The 16,902-nt window shown below is 34.9% G+C and overlaps 2 protein-coding genes across 3 annotated transcripts; one reads left to right on the forward strand and one right to left on the reverse strand.

Moving 5' to 3' along the window:
* The first annotated feature begins 410 nt into the window (after positions 1 to 410).
* Positions 411 to 10,896, forward strand: LOC117122264 (relaxin receptor 1-like). Of its 2 annotated transcripts, XM_033267837.1 has the most exons (8): positions 411 to 476; positions 1,084 to 1,155; positions 3,556 to 3,627; positions 5,690 to 5,761; positions 6,012 to 6,083; positions 6,531 to 6,605; positions 7,317 to 8,152; positions 8,298 to 10,896. In XM_033267837.1, exons 1-8 carry the CDS (start codon positions 442 to 444, stop codon positions 8,582 to 8,584), a joined length of 1,521 nt encoding a protein of 506 aa, XP_033123728.1. In that variant the 5' UTR covers positions 411 to 441; the 3' UTR covers positions 8,585 to 10,896. The 2 variants fall into 2 exon arrangements, with proteins under 2 accessions (XP_033123728.1, XP_033123800.1); XM_033267909.1 differs by lacking the exons at positions 411 to 476; positions 1,084 to 1,155 and adding an exon at positions 2,632 to 3,367.
* Positions 10,897 to 12,360: 1,464 nt separating this feature from the next.
* Positions 12,361 to 15,040, reverse strand: LOC117122605 (organic cation transporter protein-like). Its single transcript, XM_033268285.1, has 4 exons — positions 14,803 to 15,040; positions 14,058 to 14,172; positions 12,971 to 13,180; positions 12,361 to 12,724 (listed from the first exon to the last, which is right to left on the reverse strand). The coding sequence occupies exons 1-4, from the start codon at positions 15,023 to 15,025 to the stop codon at positions 12,664 to 12,666; spliced, it is 609 nt and encodes a 202-aa protein (XP_033124176.1). The 5' UTR covers positions 15,026 to 15,040; the 3' UTR covers positions 12,361 to 12,663.
* Positions 15,041 to 16,902: the final 1,862 nt, after the last annotated feature.

The following is a 16,902-nucleotide window of genomic DNA, read 5'->3' on the forward strand; positions in this document are numbered from 1 at the left end:
TCCTGTAAGTATTACAAACTGTAGAATGTTCACATCTAGTATTACTCCTGTCTCTTATACACATCTAGATGTGTATAAGAGACAGGTGTTGTCTTTTCTTCTGATTAAATCCATACCAATTCATTTTATCCAGTTTGTGATCCAAATAATTATTATATGACTAAATGATATACTGATTGATTAATTGGCTATTAACGAAGTTTGAGTTATAAACTAGAAAAAAACTTAGGCCTATTAGAATTTATGAATGAATAGCTAAAAATGAATATTGCTTTAGGTGCAGTTTAAAACCCTCAGTGGTATTACCACACATGTTGGTAAATTTAACTAACATGAAATGTATAATATAAATATTTCTCAATATGATACCGAGCCAACAAAGGTGTGTTTGTTGTTTCTTCCAGTAATTTGAACCATAACGAAATATCTGATTTGAATCCGATGGCGTTTAATCATACACCAAATTTGGTGATCCTGTAAGTATTACAAACTGTAGAATGTTCACATCTAGAGTTACTCCTCGCATTAACCCCTAATTCCATAATCGTATACAGCTTTATTATAGCAGTCTGTATGTTTAGGAAGATTCTAATTAAGAAATATATTCCCGTTAAAGATTGACCTACTTATATAGTCCTCGTCTAGGAAACGAGGCCTAGTGAATATTTTAAATGAATGGCAGTGCCGCATAAACCATCCGTCTTAATTGACGATGCAATTTCTGATCATGCTAGAGCAACCAACCATAGTATATAAGGAGGTAAGTCTACTCACCATACATACTTTCAGGCATTTATACTGTATTACATTCAATATAGGATGTTAAAACACATAACATGATGGCATGAAAAATTCGTACAGAAAGTGAAAAGCAAACCCTGCCGACATTTCGATAGTAGGCCTGAGTCAATTATGTAGTTAAAACTTTTTTGACGAGTAAAATAATTCTACACACCCTAATTCCTGAAAAATAATTCCTCGTATCGATATGACATTTTAAAAAGTAATTCTTAAAAGTCGTATAAATAGTTAAAAATATCCCCAATGTCGTCTTATATAATATATAATTTTATTTTTCTTTAGAAATATTCAATACAACAAACTGCAAGTATTATCACCGCCTTTGCTTGAGCCATTGACACAACTGAAGACATTGTACGTATTCTTAAAAGCTCACCACGTGTCCGATTTTTAGTTTATATGTAGTGTATGTTAGTCAACGTGTGTTTCGTAACATAGATACACAACATGATACCACCGAATGACAGTAATTAAATTTTATATGAGAATTTAACGAAAATACCAAAAAATTTTAAACCAATTTAAGATTTGTATACATTCTACAATTTTTCAGGCACGCAACAGTTCTAGCTGGTGGGTCTGAGATTACCTGGGCAAATAGTTGCTTATTGAACTTCTACAAAAGCTTAATACTTGCATTGATTTGGTTTCTAATTTAACCTGGTAGCTGAACAGCTACCTCTGTGTCATACTAGAGGGCAGCAGACTGCTATTAATTCTTGATTACTATCAGAATTAAGGTGTGATGACACATCCAGAAACGAATCGATTAATTACCCCGATTACATATATTGGAACAATCTTTTAATCACCACATTCCTATATTCAATGTTTAATCAGGATGTCCTTTCTGCGACTTCTTAACATTCGTGCTACTGTACCGATATCCGATAAAAGAAGAAGTATTAAGTAAACACCTAGTTGAATCAATCATAAAATTTGTCACATTTTCAAACGTCTGTTGACATAATGTACATAAAAACCAGTCGCGAAGTAGTGCGATCAAACACTAGTTTTATCAGTCTATTGAATAATTTCCATATGATTATTTTTGTCTTTGTAAAATTCGCAATAACGCACGTTGATTCACCGGACTTAATTACATGTGTGTGTTAATTTGAAAGTCTGCGATCCATCGAAACAATGCCCATAACTAGAGAGTGACCTATATCGGTGTTTACGTAGTTTAGATATAAAAATCCTCATCGATCATAATAGTAGCCAAATTCGAGAGTTGCAGTCCGATAGTATACTTATCCTATAATGATGGCGTCCTTTAATTCACTATTATATCCTTCTGTTAGAAAGTGACTAATTACATCGATGTTTTATTCATTTTTCTGTAGTCTCATTAAAGGCTACATAAGTACTTGAATAAATGTCACATCATTTACTCTCTTTTTCGATGTACAGTATTCAACTGGCAAATTTTGTTCACGACTAGCAAATTTTGTTCACGACTAGCAAACGTCAGATAATACAAATAATGATTTTTGTGAGTAGGATTGGTTTGGATTTCTTAGGTGTGAAACACACCGAGAATAACCCAGAAAGCCCGAAGACTTATTTCCTGTGGGTAGCAGTGTCGCCAGAACTTGCCCGACGGGGGTCCAATGTCTCCCGAAATGGACATAAAGGCGATGTGTGTTTGGTAGGGCGTCGCAGGCCTCTTTTGGAAGTTGTCCAGGTGTTTCCCCCGAAAACTATGACAAATTAGGGGTTTCTTAATCGATTTTAGAGCCTACTAACGGTTCCCGGTTCCCCCTGCCATTGAAGTCTGTTGGTGAATTTAGGCAGTACTTCGTGAGAAAATCCTGTTAATCCCTTTCGGAAGTGTGTACGAAGTTCTTGAGATGGCAACGTCTTTATTTTTCCTAGCCCTCTCCGACCAAATAACTTGATTTTATTATTTCCTTCAATAATACGGTAATGTACAATTCTGTCAAAAAAGATTGATTGGCTCTTCAATGAATTCACTTTAACATGGAAGTTTAGCCTCTTAAATAAGGGTCATCCAGGTGTGCCCTACAATAAGTCCAGGTGCACCGTCTCACCTAAGCAGTAAATATTAGGTACAGTAGATAGCACTTTGTAGACTACCAAACATTATAGGCTTACAACGCAATGGATTTGTTCATGTGTCTGACGTCATTAAGTGTTTATTTGTAGGGTGAAAGTGTTGCACTTCTGAAAACATCATGAGTGTTTCTGAATCGGATATACATTTCACACATGGTCGAACGCGTGTCATCGGCTTCTAGGATACTTATCCTATCTAGTCGTATGTATATCAATCAACAATAACATAACAACAAAGAAGGTGAGGAAGATTTGAAAGAATAATAGGCAGCTATTCGTCTCGTCGGTCCACAAAATCTTTATTCCCGCTCAACCAATACAAGAACAAAAACACTGAACTCAAGAGAGGAATAATGTTCGTTCGTTCGTTCATTCATTTATGCTGTCCAAATTATCTAATAGAAAAGTAGAAACAAAACACAGCATTGGGATGCGTTACCGTTACCGTTAACGCGGACATTGGAAATTGGCCTTTATACAGTAGAAGGTAATCGGCAAGGTCGATAGTGCATAAATAATAAATGTTTTCTGTTGGCACAGTAGGACCCGTTTATACATTCTTTGCTTTCTCTCTCTGTGATACGCGAAAAATATGTAATATACCAAATTCTTAGCGCCAGTGACAAAAATATAGTGTTAATGTATTTATTAATTATTTGTTTATTATCCTTACAGAGGTATGAGCTTTAATCAAATTTCCGAAATAAAGAATGGATTTTTCGAGAGCCAGACTCATCTACAAGATCTGTAAGTACTGTACTGTTTATGAACAGTCGTCCTCTTAATAATTAGTTAGAAACTAATAAAACATCACAAACATCTCCTACGACGAGTACGCAGTAGGCCTACTATAATATACTTGAGCCTAAATACCTTAATTTGTTACTTTGAATCATGGCCTTCCTTTCTTTATTCTAAGTAACGTTCGTTCCGTTGTTATTTATTGTTAACAAAATCATTAAACATTCGGTACACTATGTGTAAGTATGGTTTTTGAGGTGAAACCACTGGTTTGTTATTGATACTCGCCATGCAAAACGTCAAGAAATATGTTACTATTATTTATTATTATTATTATTATTATTATTATTTATTATTATTATTAATACGATAAATAATCGATCGACGATAAAGTATGTATGAATGGTTGAGGGCTAACTTGATGGTCAAACACTTTGCTCGACGCCTTTTAAGGCAGGCTCAGGTCGACACGGAACTCAACTCAACTCAACTCAACTCAACTTGTCGACATGAGCGCTCTGCGCAACTGAAAGGAACTGAACGCAACTGACCGCAACTGAAAGGAACTGAAAGGAACTGACAGTCGCGCATATTTGTCGACATGAGTCAAGTTGAGTTGAGTTGAGTTCCTTTCAGTTGCCCATGTTCAACTTTTTGCGGAACTGAAAGGAACTGAAAAAAGCGCGAAAAAAATGCTGATTCGGAACTCAAAGGAACTGAAAACGTTGATCCTGATATAATCGAATGTGTTTGTTAACCAAGTGTGCTTAAAATGGACTATGTTTGAAAGATACTTTTTTGGCATTCCATTTATAACCCGGATGTGAAACTACGTAGTATAATGTTGCTTTGTGTGTTCCATATAATACCAGGGGCGGATTTAGGGGGGGGCCGGCCCGGCCCCGGCCCCCCCTTTTGGGAGGTAAAAAAAGAAAAAAAAAGAGAGAAAAAGAGAGAAAAAGGAAAAAATGATGGCCAAGAATGCCTCAAATGTTATGTTCGGGCGTCTAGAACACAAAAATTTCGCGGGGGCATGCCCCCGGACCCCCTACGACAGTGTTGTCTCAATCGGCCCAACTTTCGGCCCCCCTTCCGGCCCCCCCTTTTGGACATTTCTGGATCCGCCCCTGAATACCACAATGTTAACACCCCATCGGGCATTCATGTAGACGCGATAAAAGCTACTCTGCGAAAAACGACCGTAAAGGTCATTATTTTCCCTCAATTAAGCTGAAATTTAGAAATATATATTCACTTCATCAGTTGTAGACTTCGATAATCTATATTGTTACAGTTTTTTAGACCAGTAGGTTACGAATCCCCGACATTATCTGACGTTCTGAGTTAGGGCCTTCATCAATGTGAGGCGTAAATAAGCATAATTGTAATATATATTATTATTAATTTGTTTCTTATTATAATACAATGATCATGTAATTAGTTACTTTACAGAAGAATTGTATTATTTTTGCGTTGTGTGAAATAAAACGAAGTTGAACTTTTTGGTATGTCCAGCCCTTTGTAGAATTATCCATTTAATTAACATTATCATTTTACAATTTAAGAATGTTACATGTATGTGTCATGTATAACGAAAAAGCTGCATAAATCTTATGCTATGGTATCAGATAATCTTCACCATCATTAGTTTTATTCAACGTTCACTCGCATATACATGTAGGAGAATACCCTATATTGTGGTGTGTGTGGAAGTGGTCCGTCATTACTGTAGCAGCTGTAGAGAGACATTTAGTAGCCTCATATTTGCATTCTACAGTGCAACATTGGCTAAAATGAATCTGACCATAATGGGTAACATCCTAATCTTCGGAAAGATACAATGAGCTCTTAAAGTGCGCATGACCCAAACATGTAAAATGATAAAATAAAGTAAATCTGAGAGTGCTAAAAATTCCCTAAACCAGGATTCGAACCCGTTTATTAATGCTGCCTAAACCAAATGCTCCATTGCGGATTCGTAGTGAATTCAAATCTGATTGGACCCATTTCATTCCACTCGCTTACACATGCTAATCAGTACACTCTGAATTACATTCTACTTCCACAGGCTTTTAATGGGCAACAAACTTACCGTCATCAAAGTTGGTATGTTCCAAAATCTCTATGGACTATTGTCAATGTAAGTATTACCTACCGTACGTTATATAAATCCTTTTTAAATATTCACCCGTCACTATCTCAATATATCTGTATCGTAAGTGTTAGTCATGGGAAACAGTACATGTTTCATGTATGGAACTAGAAACATTGGAAGCCCACAGCCTTAAATCTTATCTTCACATTTTGTTATACAATAAATTAAAAACTTCATTATATTCATAATATCGGATACTTAACTAATAGATTTATTTGTATTTGTTTTTATTTAGGACACTGAGAGAAAATAATATCCGCGAGGTACAGGCCAATTCTTTAGACCATATAGAAAGTTTACAATCTTTGTAAGTATTGGAAACAGTTAATAACTTAAAACTGCTTTAAATAACATTTAACATACTCATTATTATAATTTACCTATGTTGAATTTGTAGCAAACCTGAACTCTGTCCAATGTGATGATGTTATGGATCTTTGAATTATCTAAAACTATATTTGAAATTGGTGAGTCATTCACCAAAGATCATTGCAGTTTCCATGTAGTTCACAAATGTGTACGTTACATACATATTGATTGTGAATAACACAAGTAAACAGAATAATAAATATACAATGTGTTTTGAAGTTTATAATTATAATTTTTTATGTTACAATTGATTGTATGTTGGTAGTGAGAATGAGCGAGATTTGTGTAAAGAAGTGCGCATAGCTTTATTCTAGACCAAGACTAGCGATAAGATGCTAAACTTTGTGTGACTAAATCATCTTAATTCAGATTTGATTTTCTTTAGATCTCTGGCGAAGAATCCATTTGAGTCGTTGCCGGATCATGTTTTTTGCGCCATGACTAATACTCTAGATACCATGTGAGTACGATTTGTATTCCAGCAAAGTTCGATGACGCTATTTTCAGGTTAATTATTGAGATTTCTACGATGAGGAAGTTTTGGCTCGACAAATTCATAACACGGTTTCTAAGACTATAATTCCTACAGAATTTTGTTGACTATAGAACCTCAATACTTAATTTAAATTTTTCATTCCTGTTTTAACTTCAAGCTACAAAAACTTTGTGTTAATCTGTACTAAAATTTGTTGCAATGATATTTGTTTGGTATGTCTATACTTATGGATTTTTTTTTATTTCTTGTTTATCATTATTCAAATCTGTTGCAATTTCCGTAAACTTTACGATATTAATTGAAGTCACAGGCTGATTATTTAAAATTCAAAATTATGTTTCAATATATTGTTATTTGAAAAATGAAAATTGTATCTCTGAAAAACTATTTTTGACTATTTGTCATATATATTTCAATTAAATTTCAATATGTTTTAAAGGAAAGAAACGTAAACAATAAAGACTGAAAAGTTTATTCAAAAAGAATGTAGACTTTACGGTACCTTTCACATAAAAATTTTAAAAAATCAGCAATAATTCTGTCGTTTTATTCTAAAAATTCAGTTTTACAATATCAAATATAAGTTTACAATATCAAATGCAAATTGAAATCGAGTTTATGTGACTTCCGTCAATATTTACCCCAGTATTATATATATTATCACTTCATTTTCAGAGAATTCGACTCGTTTTCATTTTGTGGCTTTGCTCCGCATGCTCGTCATTGCTACCCATCGACGGATGGTCTTTCGTCTCGTGACCATATGCTGAAAAGTGTTATTCTACGTATTAGTGTCTGGATTGTAGGGAGTATTGCGCTGTTTGGTAATCTTTTCGTTCTCACGACGCGTCTTTTCGTCAACGAAACAAAACGCGTTCACGCTTTTTTGATTATGAATCTTGCATTTGCGGATCTTTTGATGGGTATATATTTGTACCTGATCGCAATTCATGGAGCGTTATTTCGTGATAACTATATCTTGTATGACCTTGTGTGGCGCTCGAGTGATATCTGCACGATCGCCGGATGTCTAAGCATTTTATCTAGTATGATGTCCGTATTTACGCTGAGTGTGATTACACTCGATCGTTACGTTAGTATTGTGCACCCATTCAGCTACGAAAGTAAGAGCCTGTTCCGTGCAGCAATTCTGATGGGAGTACTATGGTTATTCGGAATTACTTTAGTACTTATACCAATTATCATGAAACAAACATTTGGAGAATTATTCTACGGAAGTAATGGCGTGTGCCTACCGTTACAGATTCGTCATCCATGGGCTACGGGTTGGGTATTCACAACAACATTGTTTGTTGGATTAAACTCTGTGTTTTTTTTGTTTGTGGTATACGCGTACATTGCGATGTTTGTAATGATACGGAGGTCTGACGATGTCCGTTCAACCAAGAAAAGCCAGGACAGTGCGATCTTAGTCAGATTCACGTTGCTGGTATTCACAGATATGCTATGCTGGCTGCCCATATGTGTCATTAAGGTCTTAGCCATATCTGGTGAGTTAAACACATTTTATGCTTTTCACAAAACATGTTCATACTGGTAATTGTCAAAAATATATAATTTGTTCCATCTATTATAATGATAGCGTAATTATACGATAATATGATGACGTTAATAATAATGTTTTCATACCGATAGGTTATCCAGTATCTGGGGATGTGTATTCATGGTTGGCTGTGTTTGTACTGCCTGTCAATGCAGCTTTGAACCCCATCCTCTACACCATCACCAGTAAACTGTTTAGACAACAGCTACGAATCATACTTCATAAATGCCGACGAGCTACTGGTTACCGGCGAGGTAGGCGGGACGACGACTCTGACTCTTTCAAGCGCTCGGGTACCAGATTGTCACTGATCCCTGTCCGATCGAAGGCTTCCTTGAAATCGAAATCAAGTATTGATAAAACCAAGTCAAACTCATGAGCCATCACCAAGCTTATTTCTAATTAAATACGATATTTTCTGAGATATATATATATATATTGTTACAATGTAAATAAAATTTATTTATTGCTCTTGGCTCTTGGTATTGTAAGTTTATAACAGAATATCTGCGCGCACAATTTGTATCCGTATGTTGGTGTTTCAGAGATATTTGTGAACTCTTATTTTGTATGGGGACTAAGATAAGACACAATTTGAATGTGCAATATGTAATCTACACAGCATATTACTATACTGGGTCTCGCTGTACCTTGTCTGGCTGACTCGGCTCGTCTACAACAAGGAAAGTGAAATGCGCACTGAAATACGCACCATTTTCACATCTATTTATCATTTATTCAATTATTTCATTTAAAACTATATAATTATATACGAATAATGTTAATACAAAATACCATTACGTAAATGGTAAGGAAGAAACATGTTCTGGTTCTGACCTTAATTTTCACGATAGGCATATTTGGCGACCCCAACGTTAATCATAAGTTTTGTTGTACGCAACGATGTAGTGTGCATGCTCTTGATATCGTGTTCGTCTACAAGAACATTATTGTGTAACAAACAGCTTTAAATACTACAAGTTTTATAAATCACTAATTATTTACAAGTACGTTGTTATGATCTCTCTGTAGCCATGTGATGGCTGCCCAAACTTTGTAATAGTATTGTTCAGTCCTTCGTTTAAAACATGCCTTCATAATTACCGTATTTATTCGAATAAACGCCCCAGGGCGGTTATTGTTAAGAAGGGGTTTTAAGGGGGTGTTTATTTGAGGGATGTGTAAAATTGATACATGATACTTAATAATTATTTTCACTGTAAATGTGGGACTACAAGATAAAATTACCGTCAAAATGTGATATTGCACAATAAAGGTATTGATCACGACCAGGTTTATTAGATTTTTTTACAGCTTAGGGGCGTTTATTCGAGAGAGGCGTGTATTTAACGTGAGGCTCCAGGGGTGGCGCAAGCGGGGTGGCGGGAGGGCCAGGGTTCCCTGTCGAGGAGATCTGCCCCCCTCTTGTCGGGAAGAAAAACCACAATTCGTCGGGATAAAACAAATGTACATGTATTATCTACATATTAGTTTACTGTAAATAAGCCTTTGATCTAATCCAGTCAGAACATTTATATAGCGCCTTTCTTTGCAGATACGAAGCGCTGCACCCCACATACTTAGACACCTCACAACCCACAGGCAGCTGTGATCATTGCCTAACCAAAGCACAGAACAAGTACACAAATCCAAAGAAACAGTGGCAAAGTTTTAAGAATAAAAATGGGGGTAAATAGTTAAAGAGTGAGTCTTTAAGTTAGACCTAAAGACAGCCACAGATGGTGAAGATCGAATGTGCACTGGAAAGTTATTCCAGATGAGTGGCGCCTCGCACGAAAAAGATTTGTTACCAATACGCTTGTTAAATATAGGTTGATGAAAATTAACATTCAAAGCTGATCTTTGAAACCCCTAAATTGTCAATTTTTTTCGGGGCTTCTCCTTCCCTTGGAACACATTGAGAGATTTTAAGCGACGCCCGACCACACCCACTTTTTTCGTCGGAGACTTGGGCACCCCCTCCTCTGGCAGGGGACCTCTGACCCCCTTTCTAGGAACACAGATAAAGAATATATATGATGTTGAATATATATTTCACATAAGTTTTGTAATAGTAGTAATTATTTGTTACCGCAGTAGAAAAATGTAATAGGTCAGCTGATAAGTATAGTGTATGATATGTGTTTGCTTACGAGACGTTCACGAAACCTAAAGATACGCAACTACCAAGTATATATGAACATTCTAAAAATAGAATGTAAATTGCTTATACAATAGGTTACTAGATTTCAACTGAAAATAAGGATGTGAAAAAGTACTGGCCAATAATAATAATTGCCTATTTTTTATCATTCATGACCTTCAATATTTCCAAGCAAAGTTAAATTTTTTTGCAGTAAAATATCTTGAGCTGTAAATGATTGAAATAGTTATGTTTATCAGTAGCTTATTGAGAGTTAATAACTTGTGTGACATTTCAAAGGAGCATGTCAAGTTATATTTGAATGATTAATGATTCTTTCTCATAGAAAAAAGTATAAAACAGCAAGAGGTCCGATTCCCTGGGTTTCGTTTGAATGCAAATCCTATCTAAAAAAAGTATTATGACTAACTAGGCATTCGTAAATAGGGCGCCCCCTGTTGTTTTGTAGTATTTGTTTAACGTTTCATTGCGTGCATACAAAATCAGGGCAGTCGGACCTTTTGTAATTCTATATTTGCTCATAGTTAATAGAGGCTATGTTCAGACTCACGGAATAACAGTGGCTTAACTAACGCCAGGCGTACACTAATCCGCGGCATAACTGGTCATGGTGTTCAGACACAACGATTTACTTTCCATGATGCCAGCGTTAAAAACGGAAGTTCCGTCATCATTGAGCTTCCCTATTCAGAAACTCATTAGACACCTAGCTCAAAAGTCGAGACAGGTCATTTCCTGCCATCTAGAAATCAAAATTTTCCCGGGGGAGAACGCCCGGACCACCCTTTCTTTTTGGGATTTATCGATTCATGGAAAAAAGAAAACGTATGCATCTACTCATTCGTTTATGTATGTATACACACGTAAAATAAAAAATGAGAGAAATTTCTCTTTTTCAAGAGGGGAAAACCTTGAATTTTGAAGAACTTTAAAAGTCATTAAAAGACATTTCGGAAGTCAGGAAAGCTCATCTCCCGCCATCTAGAAATCGAAATTTTCCCGGGGGGAACCCGGACCTCCTTTAACTTTAGAGTTCATTGATTAATTGAATCATTTTCAAGAAGGGGGGGGGGACACCTTGAATTTTGAAGAATTTAAAAGTCATTAAAAGACACCACTTAAGTCGGGAAAGCTCATTTCCCGACACCTAGGAATCAAAATTCCCCCGGGGAAGAACCACAGGACACACCTCCCCCTTTCTTTTTGGGATTTATCGATTCATGGAAAAACTACGTATGCAACTTACTCAATCTTTTTTTATGTATGTATACACACATAAAGGCCTATTTACTGTAGTAACAATGGAAAAAATTATCTGACCGTTTACAATAGTGGAAAACCTTGAATTTTTAAGAACTTAATTACTTTTAAGTTCTTCAAAATTCAAGGTGTTCCCCTCTTAACAATTATTATAATGAATCAATGAACCAAGAGAAATGAAGGTTCGAGTTCTTCCTGGGAAAGTTGATTTCTAAATGGTAGGCAATGAGATTTCCCGACTTCTGAAGTATTTTTTAATGACTTTAATTTAAAAGACACATCAGAAGTCGGGAAAGCTCATTTCCCACCTTCTAGGAATCAAAATTTTCCTGTAATTTAAAAGACACCTCAGAAGTCGGGAAAGCTCATTTCCCACCTTCTAGGAATCAAAATTTTCCTGGGGGAGAACCCATATATATGGGGAAGGGGGATCTCACAAAGTCATAAATTACTAACCGGAAAAATTATTACCCTTCCCCCACCCAAGACCCAAGACTCCTGTTACGCACCTGCTTATAATTGCCCCCCCCCCACTTTGAAAAACGTTCCGCCAGCCCTAGTGCGAAGTGTTAAGGAGAGCTGTTAATCAAGAGGCTTTGGTTTGAATTTGCTGGTCAATACAATAGAGGGCGTTATTATTTCTATACAGTACTGACATGTTCTCATCAAATCCTTTCTAATAAATTCTCAATAATACCATGCGAGATGTACACAAATAAACGCTTAAAGTATTTAGTTAATACGATTTAATACTATGTGTTCTTTTTTTTTGCATATACTCAACTAATATTACGCAATGTGAACTAAAGCTATCATTAAAAACTCAAAATTTGTTATATTAATAAATTAATAAGTAGTAATTTTAAAGCAATTCAGAATATCCAAAGCACTTTTGCATCACCTAAACATCATCTTTAAAAATCACGAGAGTAGTTGAGGCTGCCGACTCAAATCAATTTGGTTTAGATTCATATCCATGGCTTCAGTTTTCCATACTATTAGGCATAAACCCTAATGGTTGGGCCTAGCGTTGTTTAAGAAGTGGCAGGTTGCAGTTCAGTATCGTGAAAACCTCGACTAGTTTGTTTATTAGTTCTGTAAAAAAAAAAATTAAAATTAAAAAATAAATCTTTTGAAATGACTGACTGACTTTAATTTATTTTTAAAATCATTAAACTAAATGATCATTTTTGGTCATTTCTTAAGCGACTAAATAGAATTTTGAAGTCATTCTAAGGTTTAATATTACTTTAATGAACATGGATATAATTAATTGGGGAGGAATAATTGTCATAGAATTACATGGATATATATAGGCCTAATTGCCAAAAAATAATTTACCTTTTTATCAACTCGGCCTCTTCTATTGTCTGAGGTAATGGAACATTTAAAGTTTCAGGCAAAAGAAATGCAAATAGGCCAGCAGTCACTGACGTCACACTAAACGCCACTAACGGTAAATGTGTCCATAGTTTCTGAAGAAAAAGAATCTGAGGAGCAAGTACTCCAGCCACACGTGACACGGAGGAACAGAATCCTAACCCGAATGTTCTGACGAATAATAAATAAAAAAAACAGGGATTACTAAACAAAATTAGGACGAAATAATATTGAAGGATTTTCATCAAACAATTACAATTTTTAAATCAGTTTAAAATAAAATTATAAATAACATAGAATTCTCTACGACAAAATAATTTGGTAGCTAATATTTTTTTCTGAATAAAAGTAAATTTTGCAGCTAATGATTTCACTTTTTAGTTTAATCTTTAGGATAACATTTCTTGGGGTATTATTATATCCCCAAGTATTTCCAAGTATATAGTCCTACGTTGCCTTTGTCCAATGGAATAATGTGGATAAATGAGGTCAGTACAAATGTACAGATTGAGAAATCGTATCCCAAATTCGTTTTGCTAAAGTCTCTTAATGCCTGTGCATCTGAATTGTGATAATGTTGTCCATTTATGTACCTATTGTGTAAGAATCAAGACCGGATTGCCTGCTGTAACGTTTAGTTTTAAGTAAGTTTGATAATGTCTATTACTGCCTAGTTGCCCTTTCTTTGAATACCCTTCTTGTTTATATAGATGATGAAGTCATTTTAAGGCCTGATAGAATATTACATTTTCGGCTTCTCTTCAAATTTAAGTGTTTATTACTTTCGTGTGTTTAACAAACTTACTTTCTGATTTTGTATTGTAATAACTTCCCTTTAAGCTAAATAAAATATTACTTAAAGACTTGTATGGTGACGTAAGCTCACTAATTGTACTGTATAGGTAATTCGCTGCCTTAACTCAATATTTTTAGTGATACCTAGCATGATATTAATATGACGTTTCAATAATTTTTGTTTGTATATAGGGGCGTTTATTGGTAGGCATACAAAGTACTGTATTACTACGTTTTCCAAAAGCAGACTCACCTAATGTCAGTTGGAAATAGTTCAACAGTATATATGTAGACAATTGAAAATGCTGACGTAATGAAAAATTTGCCAATCATTGCAGTAGCCGTCCTTAATTCAACAAAACTCGAAGCTGAAAAGTAGGGTAGTATGCTGTTAATGACAGTCAAAATTTTAAAAAATTATAAAATCAAATGATGGCATGAAAAAAACCATTTTCGTTAAAAATAGACCATATGTTAGTCGCATCAATAGCCTAATCATTTTTTCAGGAGTTTGCAAGAACACGTCACATTATTAGCCTAATCAATTTTTTTTCAGATTTGAATACTTAATAATAATAATAATAATAAATAATAATAATAAAATATGTTCAAATGCGCATTACAATAAAATAGACAATAATACAAATTTACAATATAAAAGATTTAACATTATTAGAAGATAAAATTGGAAAGCAAAAATCAAAGCATATTAAAAGTCAGACTCAGATTTACTCTATATCATCCTTTTACTGGAATTCGTTGCTCGTATAAATGTGTAACATTATTAGAACTATCAAAATTGGTTAAAAATGTACAATATAGTTTAAGAGAAAAAAATAAGTTGAACTTAGTATTCTCAAGCACACTTCACATCATTTTAAAGTAACAGAAAATGTCATGAAGGCGCTATTGCAAGGAGGAAGTTCGATGGTTGATTTAATGCGATATAAGAAAAGAATCGTTCTACAGAATATTAAACCATGATTAAACTGACTTACGAATCCAAATGTTGACGAAACACGCGATTCCACCTGTCATAAGAGTTCCCCCAAGCATCAAACGTCTACCAAATTTCTGGATGATAAACCATGTAAAGAGATAAGCAAAGGCCTCAGTAAGACCGCCAAGAAAGGTTCCAATATAGACATTGACATTCAGACCCTCGACGCCGTACGTCAGACCGTAGTACACAAGAACGATGGAAAACCTGTTAAATAACATTTTAAAAATGAAAATGCACAGAGATACATCATAACTTGGTGCGCAAGCTAAATTGATGTAGTCCTATGTTTAAATTGTTTGTCAATGTATTTTAACAACTTTGCTCTCGCAAACGAGTAATGTTATGTGTATCAATTTCTTAATGTGAATAAATAAACCAAAGGAATAATTTGAATAAAAAATTGTTTTTTTATCTTGTAGATATTCAACAAGGTTGAATGTATGTTGCTATTCATTGCTTTATATTGATTGACCTTTGAATCTTTTCAGTGCAATGCCAGATGTGTATAAGAGACAGGTTTAAGAAGTGGCAGGTTGCAGTTCAGTATCGTGAAAACCTCGACTAGTTTGTTTATTAGTTCTGTAAAAAAAAAAATTAAAATTAAAAAATAAATCTTTTGAAATGACTGACTGACTTTAATTTATTTTTAAAATCATTAAACTAAATGATCATTTTTGGTCATTTCTTAAGCGACTAAATAGAATTTTGAAGTCATTCTAAGGTTTAATATTACTTTAATGAACATGGATATAATTAATTGGGGAGGAATAATTGTCATAGAATTACATGGATATATATAGGCCCTGTCTCTTATACACATCTAGATGTGTATAAGAGACAGGCTCATTTCCTGCCATCTAGAAATCAAAATTTTCCCGGGGGAACCTGGACCCCCTTTATCTTTGGAGTTCATTGATTAATTGAATCATTTTCAAGAGGGTGGGGGAACCTTGAATTTTGAAGAATTTAAAAGTCATTAAAAGACACCTCAGAACTCGGGAAAGCTCATTTCCCGCCACCTAGGAATCAAAATTTTCCCGAGGAAGAACCACAGGACCCCCTTTCTTTTTGGGATTTATTAATTCATGGAAAATTTGTATGCAACTACTAATTTTTTAAACATTTGTATGTACGTATACACACATAAGCCCTATTTACTGTAATAACAATGGGAAAAAATTACCTGACCATTTTCAAGATGGGAAAACCTTGAATTTTGAAGAACTTAAAAGTAATTAAAAGACACCTCAGAAGTCGGGAAAGCTCATTTCCCACCGTCTAGAAATCGATTTTTTTTCCCTGGGGAGGAATGTTGACCCCATCACCTAGATTTGATTCCAGATCTTCATGATTCATATTCCCATTCATCTTATAAACAGTGGCGTAACAGGCAGGGCAGGGGGGCAGACTGTTCCCCCTGACGGTTTCTACCGGGCTGAACAAGCTGGGTAAGAAGAGAAAAGAAAGAGGGGAGAGGGAGGGAAAGACAAAGAAGGGGAAAGAAAAGGAAAGGAAAAAGGAAAAGAGAAGAGAAAAATAAAGACAAGAATAAAAAGGAAGATATAATGAACAGATATCACAATACCCCTGCCTGCAACCCCTTCTCCACTTAAAAAAGTGACCATAGCGCTTTTGATCTAAGCCGCCAGGTATTCTCCGCAGTGGTGTAATCACCGGGGGACAAGGGGAAAATATCCATCTGTGGAAAGTCTTTCCCCATTGAATGCCCTTTTCACCCGGGAAAGTACCTGGAAATCTCAAATTTTAAATCGCATATTTTGTTGAGGTAGGCCAATTTCCTCTAAAAATTGCACATTTTAGGGAGTTTTGATCAATTCCGACGAAATTAGAATTTAAAAAACAAAAATTAAAGCTTGTGCTTGCCCTCCTTTGCCTTCTAAGTTATTTAAAAACATAATAGTCCCAAAGAAAATTTAAGATAGATCGTTTTACCTAAAAGAAGGGCCTTAATGTGTAATGATGGTGAAAGAATAGGCCTATGAATTGTAATAAATAAAACCACGATGAAAATGCTTATATTTATTTTCAAACACACGCGTGTGCCCTATATTAATATTAAAATAAGCCATGTCGT

The sequence above is a fragment of the Anneissia japonica genome, unplaced genomic scaffold (assembly GCF_011630105.1).
Source record: "Anneissia japonica isolate Jap-2015-1 unplaced genomic scaffold, ASM1163010v1 scaffold287957_len1322810_cov207, whole genome shotgun sequence".
Lineage (NCBI taxonomy): Eukaryota > Metazoa > Echinodermata > Crinoidea > Comatulida > Comatulidae > Anneissia > Anneissia japonica.